We start from the raw sequence: 15,985 nt of genomic DNA, 5'->3' as shown, positions 1-15,985 counted from the left end.
GCCTGAGTTAGGTCCGACCGTTCATCGCATACAAGTTCCAAGGAAAAATTGATATTCTTTGCCTTTGTAGTCTAGTGGGCTCACCCAGAAAGCTCGAGAACGTGGGTTTGATTCCTAGCAAGAGCACAGGTGAATTTTTCCTTCCTAACTTCATCTCGCATCAGCCAACCGTTGAAACCTTCGTATAGATAGCGGAAAGTGATATCATCCTCGGAAAATACAGTGTGTGTGGCTCAAAACAAAAAAATCTAAATTTTTCTTTGATTTCCCGTCCTTTAACTTCCAATTTGAAAGTTGTTGCATTGTCTCTCCTGATGCCAACAGAAAAATTGCATGTTTCTCAGTGCAATATTCGCTAAGATATTTGAATTCGAAAACTGGAGAAAAGTTATGAAAAGACAGCAAAAACTAATCGACAACGCTCCTTCCCCAAATTTATGCTGTCCTTTCCACCTTTCCTTCGAATTTTGAATTCAAATATCTCGGCGAACATTGTACTTGTCAACTTAGATTTTTTTTGTTGGTCTCAGGAGATACGGTGCAGTCACTTTATAATTAGAAGTTTTAAAAATTTATATTTTTTTATTTTGTTACACACTGTGTTTTCACTCTCAAAACTGGTACAGGGTAATTTTTGAACGCCTTTTGAGCATTTTTTCAAACTGAAATCATCTCTACCACGGATGGTTGAGAAGACAATGGCCGTACTAACTCTTAAAGGACACCCTGTATGCAACTACACTACCACACAATTTGCATACTCTCTTCAAAGCCTTAAGACCAACTTAGAGATAGAATTTTAAGAAATTTTTTTGGGAGTCTCAACAGTATAAAATAAAACTATTGACAGAATTTTATGTTTATAGCTTCGTAGTGAGAAGGGGGGAATTGGGGATCCGGTCCCTTCGAAATGAGAGAAAATGATTGAAATAAGGTAAAACATGGCCAAATATATTATTTGACCACCTTGTCCCCCCCCCCCCCCGCATGGAATTTCTAGATACGGGCCTGACCTTCAGTGGTTGCGGCTCGGCGATGAATCAGTGAATTAAGCTGTCAAGACATGTAATTTTATACATATGAATAAAAATATTTCTCTACTATTACATTGCTTTCGAAAACCTTGAAAATTTTAAATTAAGATCTTCATGAAACGGTCTAACTTTGTGCAATATCATTTGACATTTTAAGTCTATTTGAAACTTGAGCGAGAAAGAATTTCGAAAAATTCTCAAAGAAAATAATAAGGAACAGCAGTGTTTGTGGAGGATAGAAAAATCGATAAATGCCAGAAAAAGGCAACCCTGAATCCTTTGCTTTTCGCCAAGTTGGAAAAGTAAATGAATTTCCAAATTATTGATCTCCATTGATCATGGTATGCGCCACAAACCACTTGCAGCGACAAACGGAAATCCCGACAGAAATCGCGAAGTGCGGCTTATACGGCGAAATTAAAGTTAGAAAATTTATTTGATAGCAATTCATCATTCTCATCGTCGCCCCAACGCCCTTAATCGCGAGAAAGTCAAATCCCGACAGAAATCACGAAGTGCGGCTTATACGGCGAAATTAAAATTTGAAAATTTTATTTGATCGCAATTCACTATTCTCATCGTCGCCCCAACGCCCCTCGCCGAGAGAAATTCAAATCCCGACAGAAATCGCGACGTGCGGCTTATGCGACAAAATTAAAATTTGAAAATTTTATTTGATCGCAATTCATCATTCTCATCGTCGCCCCAACGCCCTTAATCGCGAGAAAGTCAAATCCCGACAGAAATCGCGAAGTGCGGCTTATACGGCGAAATTAAAATTTGAAAATTTATTTGATAGCAATTTATCATTCTCATCGTCACCCCAACGCCCTTCATCGCGAGAAATTCAAATCCCGACAGAAATCACGAAGTGCGGCTTATACGGCGAAATTAAAATTTGAAAATTTTATTTGATCGCAATTCACTATTCTCATCGTCGCCCCAACGCCCCTCGCCGAGAGAAATTCAAATCCCGACAGAAATCACGACGTGCGGCTTATGCGACAAAATTAAAATTTGAAAATTTTATTTGATCGCAATTCATCATTCTCATCGTCGCCCCAACGCCCTTAATCGCGAGAAAGTCAAATCCCGACAGAAATCGCGAAGTGCGGCTTATACGGCGAAATTAAAATTTGAAAATTTATTTGATAGCAATTTATCATTCTCATCGTCACCCCAACGCCCTTCATCGCGAGAAATTCAAATCCCGACAAAAATCGCGAAGTGCGGCTTATACGGCGAAATTGAAATTTTAAAATTTATTTGATAGCAATTTATCATTCTCATCGTCACCCCAACGCCCCTTGCCGCAAGAAATTCAAATCCCGACAGAAATCGCGAAGTGCGGCTTATACGGCGAAATTAAAATTTGAAAAATTTATTTCATCGCAATTTATCATTCTCATCGTCACCCCAACGCCCCTTGCCGTAAGAAATTCAAATCCCGACAGAAATCGCGAAGTGCGGCTTATACGGCGAAATTAAAATTTAAAAAATTTATTTGATCGCAATTTATCATTCTTATCGTCACCCCAAGGCCCCTTGCCGCAAGAAATTCAAATCCCGACAGAAATCGCGAAGTGCGGCTTATACGGCGAAATTAAAATTTAAAAAATTTATTTCATCGCAATTTATCATTCTCATCGTCACCCCAAGGCCCCTTGCCGCAAGAAATTCAAATCCCGACAGAAATCGCGAAGTGCGGCTTATACGGCGAAATTAAAATTTGAAAAATTTATTTCATCGCAATTTATCATTCTCATCGTCACCCCAACGCCCCTTGCCGCAAGAAATTCAAATCCCGACAGAAATCGCGAAGTGCGGCTTATACGGCGAAATTAAAATTTGAAAAATTTATTTCATCGCAATTTATCATTCTCATCGTCACCCCAACGCCCCTTGCCGCAAGAAATTCAAATCCCGACAGAAATCGCGAAGTGCGGCTTATACGGCGAAATTAAAATTTGAAAAATTTATTTCATCGCAATTTATCATTCTCATCGTCACCCCAACGCCCCTTGCCGCAAGAAATTCAAATCCCGACAGAAATCGCGAAGTGCGGCTTATACGGCGAAATTAAAATTTAAAAAATTTATTTGATCGCAATTTATCATTCTCATCGGCGCCCCAACGCCCCTTGCCGTAAGAAATTCAAATCCCGACAGAAATCGCGAAGTGCGGCGATTATACGGCGAAATTGAATTTTTAAATTCGACCGTGTCGGGATTTTGACCGTGTCGGGAATTTGACCCTGTCGGGATTTCGACTTTTCGGGATTTTGACCTGTCGGGATTTCGACCCTGTCGGGATTCTGACCGTGTCGGGATTTTGACTTGTCGGGATTTCGACCCTGTCGGGATTTTGACCTGTCGGGATTTCGTCTGTCGGGATTGTGACTTGTCGGGATTTCGTCTGTCGGGATTATGACCCACACCCACTGTATATATACACTGGTGTAAGAAATTAAGAGAATTTGCTGACTTGGTCGATTATCTCTAGAACTACTGTACCGATTTTAATGAAATTTGATATGTACATACATTGATACAATACAAAACAAATAACCATTCAATAATTGTAATACACAAGCAAGATCGTGCGTAACACTCGTTTCAGTCGGAAGGTATGAAACAGCGGTTGCAGAATAAACAAAAGAATGGGTTAATAGGGGGTATGGTCCCCTCTTACAGATATACAGGTCTCGCAGCGTGATCTCATACTTGAAATAAGGCAGTTTATCATTTCCTGTGGCAATTGGTCCCACTCGTTCAGCAACGCTGTTTTCATTCCCTGGATGGTTCCCGGAGGGGGGGGGGGGTTGCGAGTTGCAATTGCCCTTCCCAGAGCGTCCCAGACATGCTCTATAGGGTTAAGGTCTGGAGATCTGGCTGGCCAATCCATCCGGCGAATATCCTCACTCTCTAGAAAATCGTCGAACAGAAGACCTCTATGTGGCCTCGCGTTATCATCCATTAAAATGAACTCATGGCCAACTGCACCCCTGAAAAGGCGAACATAGGGCTCCAAGACCTCATCCCTATACCTCACACCAGTCACAGTGCCTCTTTCAAAGACATGGAGAGGTGTGCGGCCATCCAACATGATGCCTGTCCAGACCATTAAACCTCTTCCGCCATAATGGTCGATTTCGCGGACATTGGAGAGTAGGTAGCGGGTCCCTGGTTCTCTCCATATGAACGTACGGCGAGAATCGGTGCTTAGGCTGAACCGGGACTCATCAGTGAAGAGAACGGTCGCCCATTGAACGATACTCCAATCTCTATGCTCTCTGCACCATGATAAACGGATTCTCCTGTCCGTAGAAGTGAGCGGGACGCAAACAGCAGGTCTTCTTGCAAACAACCCTCTCTCATGAAGTCTTTTGAAAACAGTCACCCTTGATATACGGGTTCCTGTGGCTGCATACAAGTCACGAGAGAGCTGAGAAGCTGTAGCACTCCTGTTACGCCTCGCTATAATCGATAAATGGCGATCTTCTCTGGCCGTCGTGGCTCTTGGACGACCTTGCCCAGGCTTTCTCTCGATGGATCCGGTATCCTGGAACCGTTTCCATAAGTTACACACGACGCTGGGCGTTAAATTGAACTCTCTACAAATCTGGACTTGAGATTGGCCTGCTTCTAGCCTCCCCACCTCATTCCATCATTTAAACGTTGGTGGTTACTCATTTTTACTGTTACAATTTGAAATTAACCGATTGCTGCAAAATAACACCAAGAAATTCGCCGAGGTGTGCTAGCGAACGAAATGCGTCTTAACTTACGCGCGCTTATAAAGCCTGCTTCTCTACGGACTCCGCCTACACACACGTGTACGCTTACGTATTTGACGTACAAGATTTGCATTTTTGTCTAGAAGCAGTGGTTTTACATTCAGTTCAGTTCTTTTCATGAAATTCGATAAAATATGCAAATTCTCTTAATTTATTTCACTAGTGTATATCCCGGGGTTAAGCATTTAACTCTCATCTCAGGTACAATAGGAACCGAGTACCGAGTGTTCAATGATGAATATTAGGTAAACACGGGTTTTTTTTTCAGAATCAGAATTTTATTTAATTTGGTGGGGCCAGTTTTAAAGGTGGACATATGCAACTTCATTTTCGCACAAAATCAAAAAAAAAAATTAGTGGGACAGAATGTGGGGGAAAAATGACAAAAAAAGGGCAAAACATACAGGTTTTTATATACTTAAGCGGAAACACGACGAATAATTATGCAGCAAAAAAAAAATAATAATAAAAATAAAACCACGCATTTACACAAGGCTGGATTATTCAGGGCTTTGATAAATTGGCTTTAATTTTCAGATGGATCGGCATAGAGAAGACGATGTCTCAAACAGCAGTTTAGAAAAAAATAAATATGCTTGATTTTGGAGTTTTTCGCACTTACTTGGTTAAAATTGGAAATGCCATTTCTGAGCAAATAATTAACAAATACAAATACAACGCCACGACAGGCTAATTGCCCAACGAGGTGGCTGACTTAAGAACATCACGGATCCCCGAGCCATTTTTTGGAGGCCCTATCTACTGCTGTTACACCACACATGCCCCCCTCGCGGAACCCCCAACGAATCGGTACATGCGGGAATGTGCGTGTACGTGTAGTGAAACCTGACGTGAAGTTTTTGTTTCTCTGTAATGCTTATTATGTGTAGTGCTGCCATCTGCCACCAGTTTTTCAACCTATGAGTGAAGTGTTATGATTGAATGATTTATCGTTGTAGGACTGTTGCTCTCTGTGGCGAGACTTTTTTAACGGGGAGATCGGCTCGCATTTGCGCCTTGAAGTTGGGAACCACAGAAAACCAACTTCAGCAGACCACCACTGTGGGGTTCGAACCCGGATCCTCGCATCGCGAGTCCGTCACTATAACCACTCGACCACCACAGCGGCAATAATTATCCCGGAAAGTTCTATAAGTTGGACATTCGAAAAATACGTGCTCCCAAGTTTCACTTTTACGCAGGTTACAAAAAGCATGTATCGAGAGGCTCAACTAGGAAATATTTGATTCTCAGTCTAATAGCTGGCGAACCAAAACGAAGCATAAATACGGTTTTACGGAGATAAAATTTCCGCACGTCCCATTACAGTTTAGTAGTCATCATTATATATAATAATTGCTTGAGATATCTCATTCAAAAGAGGACTTGGTCTAATAAACCATGCGCAAAATTTATCTTAAGGTACGAGTTCTATTATCTAGTATATTTTCATTCTTGATATGACGGTTAAAAAAAATTGAGTACTTCTCTACGTGGGTATGATTAATTCTGTTGTCACATGGTGTATGAGGTTTCTTAAAATCATAATTAATAATTACTTTTATTAAAATTAATTTTTATTAATTGATTAATATTAATATAAATGTCATTAATTGGAAAATTACGTTAATTGCGAAGAAAAACATGCTAAATTAATGTCCGATATTTTGAAACTTCTCAAATATATTATTCAAGTAACCAGTAATCATTAAAAAAAGTTTGCAGTTTGATCACGAATTGGTAGAAGTGGTTAAAAATGAGTTGAAGAAAACTGCTCATGGTACACTACTGCAAGGAGACAAATATCACTTTACATATTAAGTATAGAATTATGCTAAAAGTTTAATTTTTTTGATTCGAGAAGAATTCAATCTGATCAAAACGCTTACATTGACAGCATAAGTTAATAATAGTTGTGGCATGGCTATGTCTTTACATTTTTAATATTAAAATTAAAAGGCTGATGTACGTACATGTAGATGAGGATATTGACAGGATAACTCAAAAGAAAGGTAAGAACTTTACTTTTTATAAAAAGAAATGGTGGAAACATGTAATCATTATCCTACGGGAAGAAAAACAGCGTAACAGGTAAGCTATGTGAACACAGATTTAAAAAAAAAAAAAAAATCGGAATTTGCTGCACGTTCGTTGTTGTGGACTTATAATCATTATATTCATATAAGTTATTTGATTTCGGAAAACGTTAGTCCAATTGTTTTATATCATTTTACAAACTTTTTTAAAACAAGATTTTTACAATCACATTACGCAGAAAATACTCTGCTACGATTCGATGCAAAACATGAAATTACCACGTGGAAAGTGAATGATGATGAAATGTAGGTCATGATACATTGAATCATTCATGACAACTTCATCATTAGAGCTTATCAAACATATTTCGTGATGAGGAACTAAACTTGATCATAAGTCATGTTCTATTGTTGGTTTTTATCGATTGCTTTCTTAAGCATGATTCTATTTTTAAACTTTATTTTCGCTCTCATTCAGTTTCTTTAAATTTCAGAACCCAAACATCAGGACTGCGGGTAAGGCTGGGAGAGCATGATATCAAACAAACTACAGAACGATTTCCTCATGAAGAGCTGTCGGTTCGAAGGAAGGTTGTAAACCCTAATTACAATCCTTCAAATTATCAACACGACATAGCTTTATTGCAACTAGCTAGGCCTGTGCGCTTTCGGCGCCATGTGATTCCGGTTTGCTTACCATTACTTGGAGAAGATTTTACTGGACAAAAAGCGACCGTAACTGGCTGGGGTCGTACTAGATATGGTAAGTTTCTGAAGAATTTTCCAACTCTAAACACAGGTCATTCTAGAAGAACACGTGAAATGAAACGAAGAGAAAAGATATATTTCTCCCTTATGAGGTGAAGCTTTAATTTGTTTGCAAATAATTTCCGTGCAAAAGGTATAGTGTATACTTATTATTTGAACTGCATATGTAATGTGGAATAAATTACCGATTTACAAAAGTTGTGGATGAAAATGTATGCTAAATATATGAATAATTTATTTTATATAGGAGTGAGAGATTCACCGGGTGTTCTTCAAAAAGTTGAGCTTGAAGTTATTAGTCACAATGAATGTCAAGATTGGTACAAAAGTATTGGGAGGAAGGAAACTATTTTTCCAACAATGGTTTGCGCTGGCTATAAGGAAGGTGGCAAAGATTCCTGTCAGGTAATTGTTCGAAATGACTGATTTTCAATGAATTTTTGCTGCGTAATAGAAAGCCAAATGTTTTTTAACATGCGTTTCAATAGGAATATACATTAGGGTTTCAGGCAAAACATAGCAAAATAAAGTATCCAACCAACTGAAAAAAAAGTGAAAGTTTGTGCATTCGCGTGCTTCTAGCACGAGGGAGACGATATGTATTTCTGTAAAATTATTTTCAATTCTGGTTTCTTGATAAATGAACATATTTACTATAGTAAATATTCTTCCAATTTGTACTTTCAGGGTGATTCGGGAGGACCCCTAACTGCTACTAAAGGTGGAAGATCTGTTCTAGTTGGACTAGTATCATGGGGCGTAGGATGTGCACGAGCTAAATTGCCAGGAGTATACACAAAAGTGTCTGAATATGTTGACTGGATAGAAAGAGTGACCAGGTAGCATTAGGCGTAACTAGTGAATTATTTTAAAAAAATTGTCATAGGGCATGACATATTTTTCATGTGGAGGATTTATGCAAGTCTGATTCAGACTTGAAAGTTTTAGCACGATCTGTTGGGAAGTGTTCATCGCATTAAGTCGTTTTTGATTCTACTGCCATTCTTTGCTCATTTGTAGAAGTCAACTCGAAATATTTTCGATGGCGCTATCACTTGTTGCTCACTAACAAAACTGTTAGTTGCAGTTCATAACTGAAAATTATAAAATGTAATGATGAAGGATTCAAAATTGATGTAATTCTGTTTTTCATTCTGCTTCAATAGGGCCTGAATACCTGGACCTGAGGTATTTTAATACTAGAAATAAGAAATGCACGCGAAATGAGATACTGTTTTAATTAATTGAATTTATCACTTTTTTTTTTTAATAAGCCAGTCTATAAATCTTATTTGAAGTCATTTTCACGAGGATATTACTTTCAAAAACTTATGCTGAAGAGCGCCAGTGTAATACACTCCAAGTATTGTGCGTCTGTTTGGGTGATTTAAGTCGCTCCTCCCCATCGTGAATGTATTTGTAATACAGTCGACGCTGCTAATTAGAATCACGGATAATGGTATCATTCGGGTATTGTTATCACTTTTACAAAGAACCAAACTGACCAGTTCCTAACTTAGGGAAAAATCGTTTCTTGTCATTGGGACTTCGGATAATGTTATCATTTTTTTTCCGTCGTAAGTGGTTTTTTTTTGTGCATTCTGAAGTTAAAAATTAGCCAAACTTTTCTTTCCGTAAGTTACCGTTATCGGGCTGTAAGACTATACAGGAGTCTAGAAGGTGTCCCCCCCCCCCTCTCCTTGCTGACAAACATTTCCGCACTTGGTGTCGTAATCAGTCCGTTGCATTCGCTGTGATCCACGTACGTGTGGAGCTACTTTTGCAATGACCTTCCTATAGTGAAGGCAACCGAATGACGAAAAAAGGCCCTTTCCTTTTAGTTCTTCATCTGTTTCTTTTAGTTAGCCAGACTCAAATTTATTTTTCGGAGTGACTTTCTTAAGGGATATGTGAAACGTATTGTATTTTGAAAAAAGTATCGTAATTCATGATATACAGTGAAATCTTGATATAACGATACTCTGGGGACCAAGAACAAATACCGTTGTAGAGGGATTGTAGTTTTTCGAGAGGTGGTAGTTTAACACTAGACTATAAGCATTTCCAAACAAGACTTGATAAAATATCGTTGTAGAGGGATTTATCGTTACATCGAGTATCGTTGCTGTGAGGTTTAACTGTACATTAAACAGTTCCTTTCTAACGCCTCCCAATAGCTGAATAACAAAAACTCACGATTTTAGCTCAAAAAAAAAAAAAAAAAAATGGAATGATTGAACATTTCACATCCAATTGTGTGGAAAATGAAAATAGTTGTCCCGTTTCACCAATACTTGTTTACTATTCGTCCCGTTCGACCAAACGGATGAATGGTCACCGTACTTGCAAACGGGAATCTTTTCAGATATAGCTATCATTCGGTTATTGTTATCAGCAACTCTGAGTCCCGATGTGATCACATTAAGCAGCGTGGATTGTATTCTCTGCCATATCCGAAGCATGATGAAGAACATTTTCAAGAGAATATGGAAATAATAATTTAGCCAGTGAAGCCAGGGAAAAAGTTGACACACAATTATAACAGAGTAAGCATTTGTGATCTTATTGAAAAAAATTCATTTATGCTTGACTCAAAATACATCTATCTCAATAACCGAGATTATTCGAGATCTGTATATTTTCATTTTTAAGGAAAGAATTAGACTTGTATTTATCGATTGCTGAACGTTTTATTAGCAAGAAAAAGCTTCGACTGAATTAACTTCTCATTTTTTGGTTTAACGAGTTTCAACTGCGATGTGTTTAACATTTATGGTGTAACATTGAAATAGAATGTATGATTCAAAAAGTATCAGCGTTTTTGGAACGATTTCGAAAGAAAATTATGTTGACGGTATTTTTTTTTTCTCAAATCTAATCTATCTCGTTGTCAATCTAGCTCATCTCACGAGCCAGATTGATTTGTGCTGCGGAGATTCAAAATACAGCTGTATATCTGGATCTTCTTTGTATATTTTGTATGTGTAGAATTTTTGTGTATAAATCGTATTTTGTAAAATCTGTAAATAAACTTCGATTTTACTAGAAATCAATTCAGTTGTTAATTGCAGCGAAAAAATACTTACATTTTTATTTCATTTCAGAATAGACCGATGCCATCCATGTAAAAGTAAAAAAAAAAAGTGATGCAACATCTCTTGTTAATTGGCACTTAAAATTATTCGGTCGTATTACCACACGGTATTGAGCTCATTTGAACGGAAAACATATTTACACCGTTTACTTCTATTCGAACATGGGGGAAATTAGTATATCGTAATTGGTCGTATGAGTGACGGAGTAGAGTAATACGTCACGAAAGACGGAGTTTTTGCAAAGCTCTTTGCTAATAGTATATTATTATTAGAGGGCGGAAGTTTGGGCACTAAAAAAAGGTCAAAATAGGCAAGCAAATAAACACCAAAAATGTCTAAAATAGGCACTAAAAAAGGCATTCATAATTTTTGAAAAAAAGGAAAAGTAACTATAAAAGATACAATATCAAAGGTGTGAATATATTGACTTAAAAAATTGACTGCACTCATTGAATCTATTTTTCCATCATGTTATATATAAATTTGAAAGTATGTCTGTTCTTTATACAAATCTACAGTTTTAGGCCGATCGTCGCCAGATTTTGCATATATCCCAAACAGGACCGGGATTGAACCGTAGGCTACTTTAAAAGTTCGTCAGAGCTGGGCAAATGCCCGAAATGGGCGAAAGACTGTCGGGAAACAATGGTTTTGGGGCCTCAACAATTACTTTCGGAACGCTTACTTTGGTTACCGTGGTTCCCAACAATGCGTTTCAGAAATGCATATGTCTTTGTAATGGTTTGTCACATCTTTAATGCTGTCGTTACAACAGTTTATTATTTCATAATGGTTTGTCACATTTCCAATCCTCCCAGTAATTGAAGAAAACCCGGGAAGCGCCGGGTATTTTTGCTAGCCTATATACATGGTGTCCTGTAATTGCTAATGCGGTCTTTATCTCATCAACCGCCCATCGTAGAGGTATAGTTTGAATTTAAAGAATGCTCAAAAGGCGTTTGATTACTGCATTAATAGCTAAGTTGATATTATTATGCCAAAAAAAAGTATTTGTGGTCCTTCAAGGTTAGGTCGGACTGATTTAATCGAACACTTGATACGTAATTTTCTAACGTACAAAATAGTGCTAGCTGAAAATGTATAATAATTATATCAAAACTATGTATAACGTTTTCCCAGGGAAGTATTTAAAAAGCATTTTCATAATAACGACGTTACTTTTCTCAAAATTTTAAAATATTGAGTTTTGTATTCGATCGGTTTGCATCGATTAAAAAAAAATCTCTAATTCTTTAAATGATTTTTTCACGTGTAAAATAACTTCAAAATAAAATCAAAACATGCACCCCAGGACCCTGTCAGCTCCTACCCCACCCTGTGTGAGCCATGACCATGGGCTATTGAGACAGTAACCGGACAGCTATTCATCTACAATGCTGTGCAGTGCGTCAGCAAGACGTGTAAAGCATGTGGAAAAACAAACTTTCCTAATTTATTCTCAGCTTTTCACATACAGTACGTGGGTTGCTTTCATCTAGAACCCTTACAATTTTACGCAAATTTGATGGTACGTTGAGTGCTACTGTATCGAAAGATGAAAATTCTTTGTCAGTTCTATGCCTATTTTCTTCTCTCACAAACTTTCGTCTATTTGCGTTCAAATGAGGCTGGGGGGAGGGCTGCTGATAAGAATCAATACCAAGGGCTGAGGATTTAAAAAAAGTTGTTTTGGAGGTCCTAGTGCTAAAATATCTAAGTTTTACAGAATATGTCTTCTCTTTTAAAGTTCACGAATAAACATAAAACAATTTCGAAATAGGCATTCAAGGCGGAAAAAATTCCAAAAAAGGCATTTCACAAAAAACATTTGAAAATAGGCAAAAAAAGGCATTTATGACATTTTGCCTGAACTTTCGTGCTCTAATTATTATACAGTGTATGTTGTAAGTCCTAATTCGACATTTATCTCATTAACTGTTCGTCGTAGAGGCATGATTTTAATTTAAAAAATGCTCATAATGTGTTCAGAAATCACTCTTTACCACTTTCGAGAGTGCAAAATGTGCCCTAAAATAAAAAATTCTGAATTTTTATACGGTTCCCCGTCCTCTAAATTTCAATTAGGAAGTTATTGTCCTGTCTCTCCTGAGGCCAAATAGAAAAAAATTCCATGTTTCCAAGTGCAATATTCACTGAGATATTTGAATTCGAAATCGGAGAAAAGTTCCGAAAGAATAGCATAAATGAGGGAAGCAGCGTTGTCTGGTAGTTTTAACTGTTATGTCCCATTCGCCCATTTTTGAATTCGAATATCTCAGCGAATATTGCACTTAGGAATGTGGAACTTATTTTTGGTTTCAGGAAAGACGAGGTAGCAACTTTCTAAGTGAAAGTTAGAGGAGGGGGGCGTATAAAAATTTAGATTTTCTATATTTTATGACACACTCTATTTTCATTCTTGAAACTGGTACAGAGTAATTTCTGGACACATTTTGAGCATTTTTTAAATTAGAACCATACCTTTACGACAAACAGTTGATGAGATAAGGACTGAATTAAGACTTACAGGACACCCTGTATAGCTTTATCGCCATGCTTTCTCAAATAATACGGTATAGTTGGTCAAGCGCCGGATCGTAACTCTAAGAACACTCACTCGAAATCCACCTTAGTGAGGTTATCTTTTTACCTCATGTTCAACCCTTTGCGGTCCTATGCCAAGGTGAATCCCACGTAGGACCACATCAGGTCTGAACTGTACTTCATTGTTATAACAACCCTTTACGATTAAGGAATGTCCCGGTTTTTTTCAGCTTCTTTGCACAACTGATAAGCGATACAAAAATTGTTAAGGGATAAACATCTGGGGCTTTCCTCAATGCGGGGGGGGGGGGGGTATTATAATGTATTAATTGTACATACGAAATGCCGAAAAAACCACTGGACCGCAAGAGGTAAACTTTTTTCTTTGCTGATCTTTTAGTGCAAGTGTATTTGTATGTAGGAAACATTATAATTAAATAATAAATCAAGTAAAAATTAAATATTACACAAAAATATCACGTGGAAAAAAATATTAAGACCGTAATGTTCTAAAAAAAGCCATCCGAACATAATTCAAGTGATCCATATCTGAGTGTCTTTGATATGACCTCATACAGATTGAATCACATTTAACCTGTGTGACACCTTCAAAAAAATCCTACGACAAGGAAAAATTATATGAAAAAAAAAACTCTACAGAGGTAGATTCAAACCAGAGACTTCAGGGCTAATTTAATATAATTCACATATACTAATTGCGTTCACTGGTAGTAAAATATTAGGGCATAGCAGGGGTTCTTTGTCACGTCTTCCCTATTTGCATCTATAAAATGTTTACATTTTTTTTTAATGAAAATTTAAAGATATTCTAACCTCTCGGAAAAAAGCTGCACACAATACGCAACAGAGAACAGGGCGCGCATAGTTAACTCACCTCGCCGCAAATTACTGGCGAACCGTTGTCCTAGAGGCATACATTTAATTAGAAAAAGTATCCAAATATCGTGTAGACCACAGATAAGTCATTCATGTTGCAAAGGGTTGTATAGTTATTAAAACAAAATAAAAACATTAATATTTTATACATATAACTGTCCTGAAAAACTACAAAAAGTATGAAAAACATAAAAAGTTGTTTCCAGTCTCTCCCAAGGTCAACAAAAAGTTCTACGTTTCTAAGTGCAGTATTAGCTGAGACATTTGAATTCAAAAATCGGAGAAAAGTTGGGAAAGAACAGCATAAACTAATGAAAACTGTTCTTTCCCAACTTTTCACCGATTTTTGATTTCAAATATCTCAGCGAATATTTCACTCAGAAACGTGGAGTTTTTTTGTTGGCCTCGGGAGAGACACGGCAACAACTTTTTAATTGGGTTTTTCAAGACACGGTGACCGTATAAAAAGTTAATTTTTTTATTTTAGTAACTATACAACCCCTTCGAACATAAATGACATATCTGAGTACTACACGTTATTTGGATCCTTTTTCTAATTGATAGTATGCCTCTAGAACCAACGATTCGCTGGTAATATGCGGCAAGGGGGTTAGCTATGCACCCTGTATAATCCCAGAATTATTCCCATGATTTTATAATGTATAAATCCGTGGATTATAGACAGAAAAATACGGTAGTATTAGCTACGCTAGCTCCTTTGAGGTATTGCAACCTTCGTCACTACTATTCTGGAATTGGAGTTGAACGGTGCAGATATGCGACCATGAATTACGTATTAGAATAATTTTGAAAAGTCTTATTACATTAAAATGCTCACTTGAACCGCAGAAAACTGAAATAGCTTTCGTATGAATGAGCTCAGTGCTACTACTATTGAAATACACATGCATTAAGTACATATTCCTCTGCGGAACTTTTAACGAATTGGTACATGTTGTGTGTGTATGTGTAGCGAACCTGACGTGAAGTTTGTTTCTGTGTAATGGTTGTTGTGTGTATGTGTGTAGTGCTTCCGTGCTTCCATCTGCCATCAATATTTCTAACTATGAGTGAAATGAATGATTGAATAATTGTATTGTTGTAGGCCTGTTGCTCTCTGCGGTGAGACTTTACGGTTTTAATGGGGAGATCGGCTCTCATTTGCGCCTCGAAGTTGGGAACCACAGAAAACCAACTTTGGCCGACCGCCATTATGGCGACGATGGGGTTCGAACCCGGGTCCTCGCGATGCTCGATGCTCAGTGCTATAGAAAGATATAATTACTATGCAAGCTTTTGCCTGTTGAGAACTCTAGCAAAATAATAAAAGCAATTTCTATATAGTCGCCTCAACGTCACAAAAATCAGGGCAAGAACACGAAGAACAATGAATGTTGAATTAATTTTTCTCAAACTTTTCGGTCATTCAAAAGACTTTCACCAGACATGTTTTAGAGGGCTATCTAAGTACAATTAAAATTTCTACAATATGTCCAAGGACTTTTTCCAATGCTAATTAATTGTCATATTCTTTCAGGAATTAAAAACAGTTACAATTTGAAGAACTGTTTTCAATTACAATAATTGAATTACCATAAGCTCAATGTTATGATAAAAAAAACTGATCTGACGTGTCCCTGTTTTGCACACAAAATGTTATGGATAAAAATACCTAACAGCAAAAATAGGGATTGTATTTTTAAAATGTTTTTTTTATAAAAGTAATGAGTCGCTTTGAATCAGATTCCATACACGTGTTCTGCATAAATGTAACAGCAAAGAAATAACCATGATTAGAATAAATTCTTCTCTCTC

General features: G+C 37.3%; 1 protein-coding gene across 2 annotated transcripts in view; it reads left to right on the top strand.

The window, feature by feature from the left end:
• The window catches only part of LOC149080258 (trypsin-1-like), a 59,480-nt gene extending 48,797 nt beyond the window's left edge, over positions 1–10,683 (top strand). For both annotated transcript variants that reach the window (XM_089239353.1, XM_089239352.1), the window contains exons 6-8: positions 7,361–7,629; positions 7,882–8,039; positions 8,322–10,683. In XM_089239353.1, the coding sequence (XP_089095479.1) occupies positions 7,361–7,629; positions 7,882–8,039; positions 8,322–8,477 (583 nt within the window). In that variant the 3' untranslated portion in view covers positions 8,478–10,683. The remainder of the gene's footprint in view (positions 1–7,360; positions 7,630–7,881; positions 8,040–8,321) is intronic.
• Positions 10,684–15,985: the final 5,302 nt, after the last annotated feature.

The sequence above is a fragment of the Pholcus phalangioides genome, unplaced genomic scaffold, assembly GCF_987345545.1.
Source record: "Pholcus phalangioides strain wild (caught in Gottingen) unplaced genomic scaffold, Ppha-v1.0 ptg000011l_1, whole genome shotgun sequence".
Classification (NCBI taxonomy): domain Eukaryota; kingdom Metazoa; phylum Arthropoda; class Arachnida; order Araneae; family Pholcidae; genus Pholcus; species Pholcus phalangioides.
This window is presented reverse-complemented; position numbering and strand designations above follow the sequence as displayed.